Consider the following 16,492-nt stretch of genomic DNA (forward strand, 5'->3'; position numbering starts at 1 on the left):
GCTTTAAAATTCCAGTAACAGTTAACTTTCCTCAATGAAAAACATCAATCTTAAGTTGAAAAAGTCTTTGGAAATCATGTGATTCAACTGCTTCACTCAAGATAATTGAGTCCAAGATAAAAGGACATTGGTTTTTTGACATATTTAAATTTCTGCACACAAATGATTGCCTTCAGTATTTTGCACTTTTTCACATTAAGAAACAAAAGGTAACTGTAAGAGAAAAATTTAACAAAAGATATCCTAACAATTTAATCCCATTTGAATGTGTGAGTTGTTTAAAATGAAACTAATTCTTCACCACTCAGTAGTAATTCACTTTAAATAAACTTTAGTAAATGAAAAACTTTTTTCCAATTTCTAGACCACCACCAATAATTGTTTAACTTGAAATAATTAAAGCCACACACTCACATAATAAAAATCTCTGTATGTTGGCCTTGTTTTCTATGAAAACCTAGTTCAAATTCAAAAGTAAAATTTTAATAAACTGAAAGACCCCCCAAGGGTAGTATTCTCTTTCTCACAGTAATTGCTATATTTAAAAACAATTCAAATTGCAAGTGTCATACAGAATGTTAGGAATTTTTAGACTTAAGTAAATGAGCATGAGCTTGATTCTTGGATAAATTGATATAATCTACATAACAATTCTTTTGCCCAGCCTTTTACATCCTAGTTTTGTAGTGCGTAGGGGAGATATATATATAACAGGGATTGAACTCACAACCTTGCACTTACGAGATAAGTGAGCCACTGAGCTACATCCCCAGCCCTACAACATGTCTTTTTATTTGCCGTGCTCCCAACTCTTAAGACAGCTTGTGGCACTTAAGACTGTCTATGATAAAGTACCTCAGGCTCACAAATAACATATAGTTTGGAATTATTTTATTGGTTATAGATAATAAAAATATACCTAAATTGATTTTCCATCTTTCTTCTTTAGAACATAAAACCATTTCTTACCTGTACCCACAGTGGGAAAGGAAGAAACGAAAAGCTGTTGCTTTTAAGATGTTGATTTTAACATTCTGATTTTGCTCACAGGCAAGATCACTATTGAACACATGTACAGGTTTCATCTTAACCTGAGCTCACAAAGATGGCTGAGAAAAATATCAATGGAGTGGGGCTGGGGGATATGTGTAAATAGTCCCTACAAGAAACCTACAACTAGGGCCAGGGATATAGCTCAGTGATACAGTGCCTGCCTGGCAAGCACAAGATCATGAGTTCAATTCCTGGTACAAACAACAAAACAAAACAAAAGAAAAACAAAAAAAAGCCCAATCAACCCAAACCAAAAAAACCCTCTACAACTGAAAAGGTAAAACTAAGGACTGGCAGTGATGGGGAGAAATGACGTAAGGTACAACAATGAAATCCATGAAATCTCTTGTTTTTAATTGCATACTGCTCCCTCAGTAAGAAATCATAAATAGGATTTAAAAACGTTTAACACCCAAGTGGTTCAGAGATCTGTAAACACTCTGAGATAGAAGAGAGCACTTAAGAACACTCTACACATATTTTATTATGCTTTAATTTGCATTAACAGATGTGAAATCCCAGCCACTAAGTAAAAAAGATTTCATATCACTTCAAGATATCCCCTACTCCTCCTCTTGAAAAGTCAAAACATGGTACAGTTAAGGTGGAGAGTGAGCACCCTCTTCCTGACAGCTAGGCCAAGAGTCCGTCACTCTTCTCCTTCCGACTAAGGATCTTCCTGCACACATGCAGGAAACATTCTGGCACCTTAACAGCCACATTTGGCATTAAGAGGTTTTTTTTTTTTTTTTTTTTTTTGTCTTTTTCCTTTTTATCGGTACCAGGGATCGAACTCACGACTGCCTGCTTGCAAGGCAGGCGCTTATGCCACTGAGCTAAATCCCCAGCCCCCGGCATTAAGAGTTTTTTAAAGTTAGGTGCTCACGTAAGACTTATAAATTATGTAAAATCCATACTTTTTATATACTCTGTTCATGAGTATAATTTAAAAGTCAAAAAAAGTTACATACATACTCTATTTAAATCACTTACAGAGGTTAAGCCCAGAGTAATATGCCCAAGAATATCCTATGAATTTCTGGCCATAACACTATACATGTCTTGAGTTCGTTCTGCCAGACCTGGAGAGAAGCAATACCAGGTTTTCCATGCATCTCAAGGTACTGCAGATGTACTCAGAATAGCAACCAAACAATCCTGAAGTACCATTAGCACTGTTTTGCCACTTCTCATTAATGTTAACCCTCGAGAACCTCCACACCTTTTAAATAAATACAGTTTAACTGTGTTTTATTTCTAGTCATAGCACTGCCTGTCAGCTTAAAATCATGGTCTCAAATCTACTTCTTCCTCCTTCCACTAAAACTATTTTGTTTCAAAACTTTGTTTCAAGACTTCAAAAAAAAAAGCCAAACAAAACAAACTTGACCTCATTTCATTACACCTACAAGTCACAGTCATACTAACTTATCTCTGTTGATCCCTGGCATTCGACCATTTGCCAAATCCTATCATTCTACCTCCACATTCTATCCTCTTCACATTTCCTTAGATTCTCCCAATCACCTATTCCTTTCTGCATCCCTGAGTGTAGTCCTCGCCGTCCTCTGCTTAAGACTTACTACAACAGGGCCCCTTTCCTCCCTTCAAGTTCAGGGCACTGATCCACACTGCTGCTAACATAGTATGCAGAACACTAAAGCTCATCGTATAGTGTATCACTTCTTCCTTCAATACTTTTAATGGTCTTTTTGATCTGCACAGTTAAGGCTAAATTCCTAAGCACTGTGCCTGCTATTCTTGTATTCTGGTCCTACACATTTCTCAACCCCTCTCAATTCCACATATCCAGGGTTGTTCCCACTATACATTAAGTTGAAGTGACAGCAAATCACATGTAACACCACGAACACACTACTCTCTACCACATTTCTGAGCCTTCTATCTCCATCCTCATGCTCTTTTCTCCTACCAGAATGGAGGGGTAACCACCTTGCGCACTAACCAGTAGATTAAGTCTTTTCTTTTCTGATCCAACGATTTTTGTGCATATGGTAATTATGACCCTAAATGGTTTAAACCTGTGTATATCTAATATACTCCACTGCCTAAGGAAACAGTTGAGTAACAACACTTTAACTCTGACAAACTATCAAGCACCTCAGTAAATATTTGTCAAGCTAGAATGCAACTGTACTGTAAAAAAACTTTGGAATATCGTGGTCTGTCACTTCAAAAAGCATGCAACTTAACCTTCCTAGAAAAACTATCTAAAACTTGAACCAAGTTTATACCAAAAGAAAAGTCTCATTTATCTGTAAATACTTTTTCAGGAAGTATTTTTTCAGGAACAAGTTTGATTTACATAGAAGGTAAAAAAGATCATCTAACTCTGTGAACAGCTGAAACCCAGTATGACTGCCTAAAACAGCAATCATTCTGTTCAGGAGTAAGCAAATCTGAAATGAACAGTACTTCTGTAATAGTCACTAGAGTGATTAAAGATTGGAGGAGGAGGAGAGAGGTCCTAGAGAGGCATAAGGCTGAAAACCATCAAGTTCAGTAGGCAGGAATCCATGATTAAGACCCACAGTGGGAGGGGTGTGAATATGTGATATGTGTGTGTGCCTAGAGCACCTTCCTTTGGGGTATCAGGGATCATGTTCTCCAGCACCTGCCAACTTCACTTCACAAACAGAGAAAACAGGAGCAAGAAAATGAAGGGTGGGATGGAAGACTGATTTATTCAAGGTCTTATTTAAGCTTCTGGTCAAAAAGTGCAGAAAACTTTATTCCTGTTCACAAATTTAGACACTATCTTATTCCCAAGTCTATTTCCAATGTTGGCCTTCAGATTTAGATTTTAGAAAAACCAGAGATCAGGGGGAAATGTTACAGAGCAGTGGTGGCGAATCTTGTGTCCCATGGGCGGTAGTGGCTGTCAGGATCACTGCTACAGCAGATCTTGGGCACTGAAGAATAAGACCCGGCACTTACACTATTTTGCCTTAAAAATAAATGAGGTGTGAAGTGGCTTAGTGGGAGAATATTTGCCTAATATATGAGAGGTCTTGGGTTTAAACACTGGAAATGGAAAAGAATTTTTTATTTAAATTTTATTTTTCTAAAATGATTTCAATACTACCATTATATGAAGTCAATAAATGTATTTGGTCAGTAATTATTTATACCATACTTTCATGTTTTAGATATTTCAAATGTTTGCTATTTTACAAGAATCTTACTTCCAATTTGAATGAATGATCATTTGCTATATATTTCCTCCTTAGAAAAGATTCCCTCAAAGGAAAAGGGGACATGAACATTTTAAAAGTTTATGATTACTAAATTGTGTTTTAAAAAATTATGCAAATTTGTCACTGGCAATTTATATATGTTGTTTATACCCTCACTATCCCTAAAAGAAAAAAAGAAAACAACATTACTAATTAAGTTTTCTCTTTTGGCAACTCCCCATCTGCCTTTTGGGTTTCCTGAGATAGGGTATTGCTAAGTAGTCCAGGCTGGCCTCAAAATTATGATGCTCTTCCTGCTTTAGCCGCCTCAGTGCTGGAATTACAAGCATCACCACACTTGGCTCCTTTGGCAACTCTTAAAAAAGAGCTTTGTTCTGTATATCTGTGATGGAAGGAATGTGTACAAGTGTGGAGAAGGAAATCTGTTAGCAAAAAATGGTTACTGAGTTTATTAAATGAGAAGAAACACTGATTTAGAACTGTAACTATAGTTAATTATGAGTGTTTGACAACTGCTTGCTGCTTACTGTTAATTGATCAAGTATACAACTATATGTATTAAACTCTAGTTATTCCACACATCCTTTTATAAAACAAAATTATGCTCCCACTAGCTCTTTTGTGGCCATCACCTACTCTTAAAAATTATAAGCAGACAAGGTGAACACATCAAATTCTGAGCTTCCCTTACTTCTGTTCTTCATCGCTCAAGGCAACTACTAATTGCCAGGTTCATCTGACTCCATCCAACTAATTCACTGTTAGTCCATTTAAACAGCACCAGAAGTGAGATATCTAGGAAAGAATGGTTACCCAACCCAGCTATCTTTCATTTGAGTAAAGAGAAACTGTACTTTCATTTGATTGCTGATATTTTAATCATCAAAATAGTCTTAACAGATAATTAAAGAAAAAAGCAAATAAATGAGTTATATGATACTGTAGTTCAGAACCCTAATATTATAGGTATTTGGAATTTTTTGGGGGGGGTCCATTATCATCATGATTTTGAAGGTTTTTTGTACTGGAGAGGGTTAAGAATTCCTTATCTGAAATGTCTGGAACTAGATGTGTTTCAGACTTTGTATTTTGGGATATTTGCATATACTTGAGATAGCCTGGGGATGGGACCAGTACTAAATTCATTTGTATTTTTCATACATATCTTACATACATCATTTGGGGATAATTTTATACAGTATTTTAGTGTCCTTGCATTTTCAGTGAGGCGAAGCACAGAATTTTCTACTTGCATCATACTGACAGTTTCAGACTTCTGACCACCTTACATTTCAGATTTTCAGATTAGAGATGCTCAATTTACACAGCATTTCAAGTAATAAAGGCCATCTCAGAAAATTTGGTGTGGAGTAAGCCTAAATTCAGAAAGACTTCGTATCTCTTTGTAAAGGTTAGAAAAGTAAACAGTGGAGGACTGTGGGCAGAAGGAGATGAGATTATCTTTCACCAACCAATCACTTTAAGCCTCTATGATACCATCTGCAAATAAATGATGACTGTATGTAAGTTGAATTTTTGTTCTGAAACTGTAAAGACTTTTTAATATGATGGTATTTACAATGACAACTGAGAATATAATTCATTTTAGTAGCAAGGAGCATTTGTCAGGCAACTTCCATTTAGTCTTTCAACTATAAGATGTAATGGCTTCATGGCTTTCAACAGTCAAATATGTAAGAAGAAAGAAGTTCTAGAGCTCTTAAACATGTACAGATGACAGTAAAGTCTACCAAGTATACAAATCAAACACAATTTTAGGAAAATAAAATCTTACACAAAGCAAAAGGACAAGGACCAGAATGTTTATAAATAACTACCAAGAACTATTTCTTCGGAAAAAAGCTAAAACCGAATGACTACAGGAGCCAAAGGTGATGTACCAAACAGGAAAAAGGAGTTAAGGAAGCGGGAAATTTAGAAGGCCCAACAAGCTCTCTACAACTACTAGGTGCTACTATTGTAACTTAGTACCACAAAGTACTTACCAGCATATAGTTGCTCAAATGAGTTATTACGACAATCAAATTAATGCCCTTGGGTGAACACTAATTAAACGGAGGTTAGTGAATTAACTCAATTGTTAAAAGTATTACTCATCAAACTCAGTGATCTACTCAAAAGGAAAAAAAATAATTTTATTCCCTAAGAAGTATTTGTTGAATGAGTCTACTTCATAAAGTGCAGAATGGTGAAGATAAAAGTAACTTGCCTAGGGTGACTTTCTAGAGACAAAATTAAGGAAAAAAAAAACCAACAATTAATAAAAAACCCAGTGATAAAGACACTTTTCTCTTAACTGGTTCTGATGTACCAGAGGATGGCTTCTTTGAAACAGTAAGTTTGTTAAACATTAGAGGCTGAATAACACAATGTAATCCCTTTCAACAAGGAACATATTTTACAGATGGGGAAAAATGAGTTGTTGAAAATGTGATTTAGGGGAAGGAAAGAGATCTTAAGCAAACAGAATCTTCTAGAATTGATAATAGTATAAAATATGTAAGATTTAAAACAATTCAACTAATTTTATTCCCTCTGGATTCCGTAGTGCAATCAAAATGAACTATAGCCAAAACACAATATTAAAAGTAACTTCCTGAAAAATACTACTTCTGCACCATATATACCTATCAAAACAGAACAATACTTTCAGAAGGTTGCTCTTGAGCATTCTGAGAGCCTTTACACAGACAGGAAAGTTTATTTTCCTAGGTAAGGCTTCATAAGTCAGATCTTTGGATATCTTTGCACATACCCTTTCTCAGCTCCTTCTCTGCTCAACTAAAATCTTTCACTTGAATTCAGTGCTTTTTCATAAACGCAGTAGTACATTACAGTTTCTTTCCCATTGCTTAAATCCTTTAAGAAACAGTTACAACCTAAAACTGTATTTCTTAAGTATTTAATGACATGCTCAACAAGTATCCCTTGTAAGTTATGGTGCTGAAAACACTGAATCCCCAGGAAAACCCAGAGAAGAAACCCAGATCAGGGGAATTCAAATTAAAATCAACTGCAAAACTGGCTTTTTAAATATGTAATTAGAGATCAGAACCAAGAAAGAGCTTGTAGAATACAGTGCAAGTGTCCAAATTTACAACTGCTCTGGGAATTGGTTACATTTGAAATTCTGGGTTCTATCTTTAGTCTGTCTTCAGTTCAGAGAACAATAAAATTCATAAAACTCTGCTATGTCCTATTTCTAGATGTTATTTCAAATGAATGTCTCTTAGTATCCCTTATGAGAAAAATGTCTCATCACTTCTTGCTTAATCCTTGCCCTCAAATATAAATACAAACACAAATACATGACTTTAAGTGGCAGTTCCTCATTAGTATTTTCACACTCCAAATCTCAGAGTGTGTTTCATGCTTTGTATTTTACCTTGAATAGTTACTAACTACAGCTTTTCTTACAAGATATTACAAAAATTCTATACATCTAGTGTCAACTTTCTTGTCAAATTCTAATCATCCTACAACTAAGACAGATCAGTGGTTTTCAAACTTTGGTGGGTGGGGTACCAGGAATCGAACTCACAATCTAACACTTGTCAGGCAGGTACTTACACCACTGAGCTAAATCCCTGACCCTTGGTTTTCAAACTTTACATAAGTCTACGAATCACCAGGGGCATTTGGAAAACACAGATTTCCGAAACACTCAATTGTTTGCTGTGTGATTCTTACACAGGTGGTCAGAAGATCAGACTTTTGAACTCTCATATAGGCAGTTCTTGAATTTATGGCAATCTGGATTTCTAGAAAAACTGCCATAAGTAAAAGTGTCATCAGTAGTGTCTCCTTTTTCCTCACAAATCAAAAGACATATAGGAAACTACAATATTTACTAAGGGACCAGTGTTTCCTTTTTTTAGAGAGGTAACAATGTCACACTTCATCACCATTACACTAAAAAGTATTAAAAAAAAATCCTAAGAAATACGAAAAGCATATCTAATAATGTTGTAAGCAATAAAGGACTTACATAAAACACAGTCTAACGTGCAATTTTCTAAAAAAAGAATACAATTATAATTATTACAATTCTCTTTTACTGTAAATCATATAAACATGAAATTTAAAAATGTTTTTTCTGAGAACATAAGGAACTTTACCGAGATTTGATAATGTTGAATAACAAGGTATTATTAGTTTTTCAGGATTAATCAAGAATTTCATTTTACTACTCCTTTTAATGTATTTTATTGTGAGAACATAAAACATAAATTTGTAGATTTTGTTTGGAAAGAGGAAAATTTTAGCACTAACACTCTGACCTCACCTTGCTGTATTTCCCCTGACCACATGCTGAATGAATGACAGGACAGTGGTGAATTGTTCCACTGTCTATACATGATCTCCAAAGCTAGTAATTTCATACGGTTCAACCTAAATAGTTGGTTTTCTAATAGACCAGTAAACTTTTGTTATTTCCAATTTACCTAATCCTTCACAATACTTTTACCTGTCCAATAGTTTAAAATTCTGGTTAAAAAGACAGACAGACTTAAAAGAAGGAAGCATAGTTTTGTTTTGCTTTTGTTTTTTTCAGTGTCTCTTTATGCAGTTCAGGTTGGCCTTGAACTCACTATGCAACCTGGCCTTGAACTTGGAGTGAATCTGATCCTCTTGCCTCCAACTCCCCAGTGCTGGGGTTACAGGCATTTGCCACCACAGCAGCAGTATTTTGACCAGCAACGTTCTATTTTGGCAAAAAGTAAGCAAGTTTATATATTACACATGTAACAATTCCTGGGCCTTAGTTTTTCACTTTAAGATGACTACATCTTATCTTACTTAAAACAGTCTTTGGAAGTCCTCTTTCAATCTGCCTTTCCTATCAGTTAACCAACAAGACCTACTAATCTCAAAGCGTGTAACAAAATTTTTCTCTGTTGGTTTAGCTTCTTGTTTCCTTTCATTTTCTTTCCTATCTTGTTGGACATCATCTCAGCTATTCAGAGTAGCAGTGACGGTTCTTGGAAATAAGCAATGCACACCCCAAGAAAAAAGACTCAGAACTGGAGGACAGCAGAGAACATCTCGGCAAGCAATGACAACTACGGTCTACAGCCACATTTATGTTTCCAGTGAAGGAAAGGACAGTAGCTAAGTCCTGATTCAAGTTTCAAAACCATAAATTGAGAGCTCAACGCTCTATAAATATGGGTTTTTCTTCTGTTTCTTTTGTCTTCTTTCATATGCACTAACAAAATTATCTTTTTTCACAGCACATCTCAAATTTGGTACTAAATCTGTATAACAATTTTAAGGTATAATTTCTAAAACTTAGTCTCTAAATTTCAGTTGATAATTTTCAACCACCAAATGATTCTACCTTGACTGCACAGAGAACGCAGTCCAACTTTTTCACCTTCCTACAGTACCCAGGTTTCCTTCTATTTTTGTATTTTTTTCCTATTTCATTTACATTTTCCCTTATCATAGGCAGATCTTCTATTTCATTACTTCTTATCTAAAAACTTGAATGATCACTGAGTTACATCTATTAACTTCAAGACTTTCAATGATCTATATTTATAATCACCCCAAATACATTAATCAGAATTCTGATTCATTTCATCAACTGGGATAACTTACGAAAACATTCTGGAAAAACACTGTTAATTTAGCTTTCTAAAATGCTAACAGTAAAATGGACCAATAACAATAAATGAGGATACTAATATACATTATCAAACTGATAGTATCTAAGAGGTTTATATGTTCCTTCTAAACAAGTGTTATAAGCTCACTCAATAACATAATAAATGGCTTTTGGACAGTGAAAGAAAGCGTTAACAAGTATTTGCCTGAGATGAATCCAACATATTTGAAAGAGTCAGAGAGTTAAACCATGCAGTAAAACAGCTTTAAAATAGCAGTCCAGACATTAGGGAAACATACAAAGTTCAACAGTTTGGACTGATACAAATTTCAAATACATAAGAGATTATTTTGAGAATATTAAAGTAATTTGAGGCCTATTTACTTTATAGAAGTACTCACCTGACTCTTGCAAGTATCTATATACCAAGAAGTTGACCTCATCACTGCTTATACTCATCTTTATTCCCACTTAAACCATGAGGTCACAACACAGGATATAACCCTAAAAATAAAACAAAGTTAATTATTTTCTCAGTAAAATATTTTTAAACATAATGTAAACAATGTTGTAAAAGCATTGAATTTACTAAATGATTTAAAATGAAGATTTTTTGTTGCTTAGTAATAAGCCCTAACAAAGTCACTTTCATAGTCAGTAAAATGATTATATAACCACAACACGGCCGGTGCCATTGTTCTGCAAGGTAGTATGTGGCAAAAATCAAAGCTATGAGGGCTTCAGCATTGTATTTTCACAATTACATGAAATAGTATATAGCTGTTTCCTTTATTCTCCTTAACTAGAAAACATAATGGATTTTTAAAATCAATAATATTAGTTAAGGGAAAATGGTTTTTAGAACATTCAATGAGAAGAACCACAAGTCATCTGCTCATTTACATAATTTGGAATATTTGACTTATCTACTCAAATCTAATGTGCAATGCTAAGACTTAAAAACTCTATATTTATGGTTAAGACACAGAAGATGGCCTACAGTTCTCAAAATTCAATGAAACTTTCATTGAACAGACTTAATCCCTGAACACAAAAGGGAAAAAGAAAACAAACAGAACCTACATGTATCTAGTTACACTCATTTATCCTTATACAAAACAACTTAAAGAGGTCAGTAGACTTTTCTGTGAAGAACCAGGTAGTATATACTTTAGGCCTCACGCACCACAGTCCTCTGTGTGGTACCAAAGCAGTGAAATGTCACCCAATGAGTGCTGCTAAGCATCAGTAACATTTTATTTATATAGTGAAACAACAACTTTGTAATTACTGTCACAGATTTTTGCTTTCTTTCATTTCCCCCAAGCACTTAAAAACTGTAAAAAGCTTTTTTTTCCTGTGGCCCAGAAATGTAGTTTATTGATCTGCTTAGAAAAGCTGTATGTATCTGCCTTCAAATGATATACTAGACAGGAATGGTGATGTGCCTATTATCCCAGCACTCTAAAGAGAGCAAAGCAGGAAGATTACAGGCTGGGTAATTTAGCAAGACTCTGTCCTACAAATAAAATTTTTCCAAAAAAAATTGGGAAAGTGGCTCCGTGAGTAGGTTATGAGGTGAGTCCCTAGCACAAGGCAGAGGCAGGAGAGAGAATGGAGAAGGGACCCACGCAGTGTTAAGGAACACCTAGCATTGCAGACCCAGCCTGATGTCCTGCCTTGGTACAGTCTGTGATGCACAGTGCTCCAGAGTCATGCTTTATAAATGCTGAAGCAGAGATAAAGAGAAACCATGCCTGCACAGGTGCTCCAGAGTAATGAAACACTAGCTGGCACGATGTGGGACGAGTGGCATTTCTGGTTGTGCTGCCCTACCAAATTCAAATTTTCAGTTCCTTGAATTAATGTGGAGTGCTGAATTAAGGTTAGGTGACAAGTGAATAGGAAACACTACCCCCACCCCCCAAAAAACCAAAAATGGTACTACAGCACCAATTGCTGATCAAGTTACTGTATGTACTCAGAACTACGGTTGAGCATTTCAAATAGTATCCATATAATCAAGGCAGATATGAATAAAGAGACTACAGCCAGACCTCAAAAGTTGGTTGAGGAGAAAGGCATTTGGTAATTAAAACTTGGATAAGAAAAAGAAAATTATGGGGCTGAGGATTTAGCTCAGCAGCATAAGCGCCTGCCTTGCAAGTTTGTGGTCGTGAGTTCGATCCCTGGTACCGATAAAAAAGAAAAAGACAAAAAAAAAAAAAAAAGAAAATTAAGAGGCACATACGGCCTACAGCTGAGGGTAGAAGTACACTTCTGTAGTAAGTACAGTGCTGGCAGAGCTAATTTTATTTTTAATTCAAAATGTCTGAAGTATAACCAATTATCTTTGTTCTGTCTATGTGTACGTTACTCATCGATATGTTTAAGACAAATGAAGGAGAAGATTATTCCCATCTATAGAGTACTTACTACATAACTGTACAGAGGTAGCCCTTTTATACACAATTTACTTTCTTCAGGATAATGTCATTTTAAGGCAACAATACTGACATGAGAACATTTCTATACATATTGATGTATTCAGAAATTTTTATTTAAATACTAAACTCTAATGACTTCTATTAGTGGAAGGGAAAAATTAAAATGAGTATAAAGGATTCTCAGCACAAGCAGATCCTGTTACTAATTTCAAGTCATATGTTGTCAAGTGCCCAGGAACAGTGCAAGCTATCACTGTACATCGTAGTATTATCAGTGACATCCCATGATCAACCAGACCTTGCTGTCACACACAGACTATGACAACTCCCATCAAATAACAGTTCTTAAACACAGACTCATCTAAAATTATTCTGTCGGTTGAGTATGTGTTTTCAACCTACTGTGAAGCCACATAACAGTTCACCATGAAGCCTACTGAATTATGACAGCAAATTCCTGTCAAATTGTCTTGTTGGAACCAGTGCACACTGTGACACTACTGCTTCCCCAGTATGGTGGAGCTATTATACCTTTTAACTACAAACTCATATTATTATAACCAACAAAAAGTATGCGTGCACGTAGGAGACAAGTTACCTCCGCATGTGACTGGTTTGGAGAATGAGTCGTTAAAGAGGTCAGTCTGTTAAAATGAGGCCACCTGGGTATAGCCTAATCCAGTAATGGTGAACCCTTTAGAGCTTTCAGTAACAGCCCACTACAGCACTTGTGCCATAGTTTTGTGCCCCTGCTAATCCAATATGATGGGTGCCCTTATTAAGAAGAGATATAAGAGACATATGCACACAATGGGAAGAGACCCCCATCTCTGATCCAACAAGACAGTCCTCAGAAGAAACCAACCCTGTGGACACCTTGAATACACAGCTGTCAAGCCTGCAGGAGAACAGGCTTTGGTAATCACGCCCACTAGCCTGTTGTTTTTGACAATACCTATCCTCAGAATTTTTTTCTTTTGGAGAGTGGGTCTCACTATATGACTCGTATGAACTTATGCACTCAAGTGATTGTCCTGCCTCAGTACCACTGTGGCTGGCTTTATCACCACAAATTCTATAAAACTTTCTTTCTATGTAAGTTAAACTCCCAACTGCCAGAATGTGCCTTTCAGGAAACTGACTCTTACCTTTACGAACCTATTCCACGCATGAGAAATTGCTGAAGATGATGAAATAATCGTGATATGTTAACATCTATGCTCTGCCAAGCAGTGTAACACTCAAGAACAGCACCCAAAATGCACTTCTCTCAAATTCCTACCTTACTAAAAAGTCACATTAGGTAACACCAACTTTGTGTGTATAAAACAGGGTACACTGACAGAACATAAATTTTAAGACTGACCATTAACATCTTTTGAAAGACAGTGTAAAATGTGACAGACATTAAATAAAATACATTTGTTAGCTGTAAATCAAATGCAACAGTAAAATTTCATATACAATGAGACAATCTCAAGAAGAAATAAGTTCTAAGTGAAGTGTATTTCACTTATTTTAATACATTAAGTAATCCAATAAAAGTAAACTAAAAAAATTACAACAAAATCAAACCATATGACTAACTTCTTAAAACATCAGGGACAGTGTTATTTACTTTTTAGTGTACTGGCACTGAAAATTGCAACTACAGTTTATCTGAAGACATTTAAAGTCATCTTCTTGTGGATGCTTACTATATTAAACTCAAAGAGAAGTGCATATTTCCTCAAAAGATCTTATTCTTCTGTACATTCTTTACAACATATTTTGTAATAATTTGAATATAGTGTCTGAGTAAGAAGTCTTCAGGTGTTTTCATCTCTCCAGAAAAACCAGTGCAGGTTTAAAAAAACAGGCAGACAAGATAGTATATTAATGCAAATCAGCATTACCAGCATTAATTTTTACCTGCCCATTTTGACATATAAGCCTCTTTAAATTTCTTAACAGTATGCTTGGCAATGTGTACCTTTTTTCTTAAAGGGTACTTTTTCTTTTTTTAAGAGGCAATGTTTGTGCTGTGAGGGTTCTTTTGTGGGAGGGCAGCTGTTGTGGTTCTATTAGCTGATTAATGGTTAGCACAGTTGCACAACTGATGAATTTTAAGAGCCAAAGCATATTAATAACTTAAGGTCAACTTTTCTAAATTATTTTTATTTTCCTATTCCTTCTTACTAATGGTCTCAGATATAAATTATCAATAACATGAAAGAAAAGTAAGGCTTCAAGTAGCCTGAGTGATCTAAGGCAAGTGATGTAAACTGCTGGGCCTGTTTTCTTGTTGATAAAGAGAAAAGGCAATTTATAGTTTCTTCCCCCGCAAACTTCAATGATTTGAGCTGGTACAAGTCAAAAGGTACTATGCATGAGCCTTACAGACCACCAAAAAGAACCCAGATCATACCAAAGAATACCAATATTTTTTATTAAAGTGTTTTTAAAGGTTATGAAAATACACTAAGAAGTGTATTTTAATGGTCAGACCTAAAGTGGATAGCTGCAGGAATTAAGAAAATGGAAAACGACCCTACCTCATTAAGGAATTTTAAGTATCTATTGTACAAGAATCTTAATAGAACTTATTTTTTTAAATAGGAATATGGTGTAACAAAATAGTTACTCATTATTAACTGAGACTGCTGGTGTCAATTCATTTATACTCAACATCAAATGTAGATTTGCAAACTACAGCCTACATCTCAAATCCAACATGTTATCTATTTTTATACAGCCTATTTTTAGACTGGTAAGAATTTTTACATAACACTTAAAAAACAAGCACAACATTTCCACTGATTCAATGATAGGAGACACTAATTTGTGAAATCTCAAGCAATTTTAAAGGGTCTGAGCAAAATCTCTAGATTGGGAACAGTAAATCAGTTCCCATATTGTAATGATGTAACTTTAAATGCAACTGGTATTAGTTACAGTCTTAATTCTCTTTGTATCCAAAAGACCTGTCCATGGATGTTGACTTCAATTTGCAAAACTTAATATAAAAGACTGGTTGTTAACAGAGATATTGAACATCCTTTTAAAATATAAAACTGCATTATTCTGAAAAGAACTGAAGATATGTTGAATAACATTATAGTCAAGATATAGAGATGAGGAATAAAGGAGGAGAAATAAAATGTCTAAGGGAAGTGAAGATACACTATTTCTGGTAGAGATTTTCAATGACTGTCAACCGGGAATAAACAGACAAGGTCAAGTACGAAAATAACAATCTAGTCAGTCCCCATTCACTGAACAAAAAATTCAAATTACTTTGAATGGAAATCAGTGTTAGAAAGCTAATGAAACTTTCTCAATTAAAACAAACTAATGTATTGCACTAGCTCTGGAACAGATGTTTTACGAGGAACGTTAAGACTGGGATGGCACACTGAAGCTTAAGATGACATTGAGCAACCTGCCTGGGCAGAAAGTTGACTCACAAGTAAAGAAAGGGTACTAGCTGCAACTACTTGAGAGAGTAATAAATACTGTTTCTAACAATATTCATGAAACAGTCTACTAGATAAGCAGATGAGGTTATTCTTTGTTTCCCAAAGAAGTGGGTGAAGGAACCTAAGTAAACAAAATTAAGACTACATACCAGGACATAAGTGAATCAGAACAAGTGTCAATGGATTGGTTCATGCAGTAAATTTTTCGGGAGGGAAAAGAGTAAGAAATGCACAAAATATTGTCCTGGCAATAAAATACACAATTGAAAGATTAAACATCCATAGTTAAAGAAAACTATGAAGCAAAGACGAACATTCACCCCAATTGTCAATAAACTTTTAAATTATGTGAAGAAGATTTTAGTCAAGCTTAGTAATCAGATAACAGATTGACAGACAGACAATCCTCCCCCATCTCCAGATATCAGTAAACCTCAAATACAAAATATATAGGAAATTGGAGTAAGAGACTGGTGACACGTATAAACTGGAGCACACTATCAAATTTCATTGAAAACAGTGGGGAGGGGGAAATCTACCACGAAAGTCTCACAGGGCAATTTCACAGGAAAAGAATAAACAGTTGTCAGCATTATTCCCATAACATTTTGTTTAAAAATCATGCAGCAAACAAAAAAGACCACAGAGGAACACAACAAATGCATCACTTCATAACCACACTGA

The 16,492-nt window shown here is 35.2% G+C and overlaps 1 protein-coding gene across 13 annotated transcripts in view; it reads right to left on the reverse strand.

Moving 5' to 3' along the window:
* Positions 1-16,492, reverse strand: part of Tbl1xr1 (TBL1X/Y related 1) — a 169,060-nt gene that overhangs the window by 38,104 nt on the left and 114,464 nt on the right. For 11 of the 13 annotated variants that reach the window (XM_063227193.1, XM_063227187.1, XM_063227191.1 and 8 more), the window contains one exon: positions 10,305-10,407. The exons of the other annotated variants lie outside the window; for them this stretch is intronic. In XM_063227193.1, the coding sequence (XP_063083263.1) occupies positions 10,305-10,346 (42 nt within the window). In that variant the 5' untranslated portion in view covers positions 10,347-10,407. The remainder of the gene's footprint in view (positions 1-10,304; positions 10,408-16,492) is intronic. 13 annotated transcript variants of the gene reach the window in all.

The sequence above is a fragment of the Cavia porcellus genome, unplaced genomic scaffold (assembly GCF_034190915.1).
Source record: "Cavia porcellus strain 051 isolate PalLab524CR breed Dunkin Hartley unplaced genomic scaffold, mCavPor4.1 scaffold_17, whole genome shotgun sequence".
NCBI lineage: Eukaryota > Metazoa > Chordata > Mammalia > Rodentia > Caviidae > Cavia > Cavia porcellus.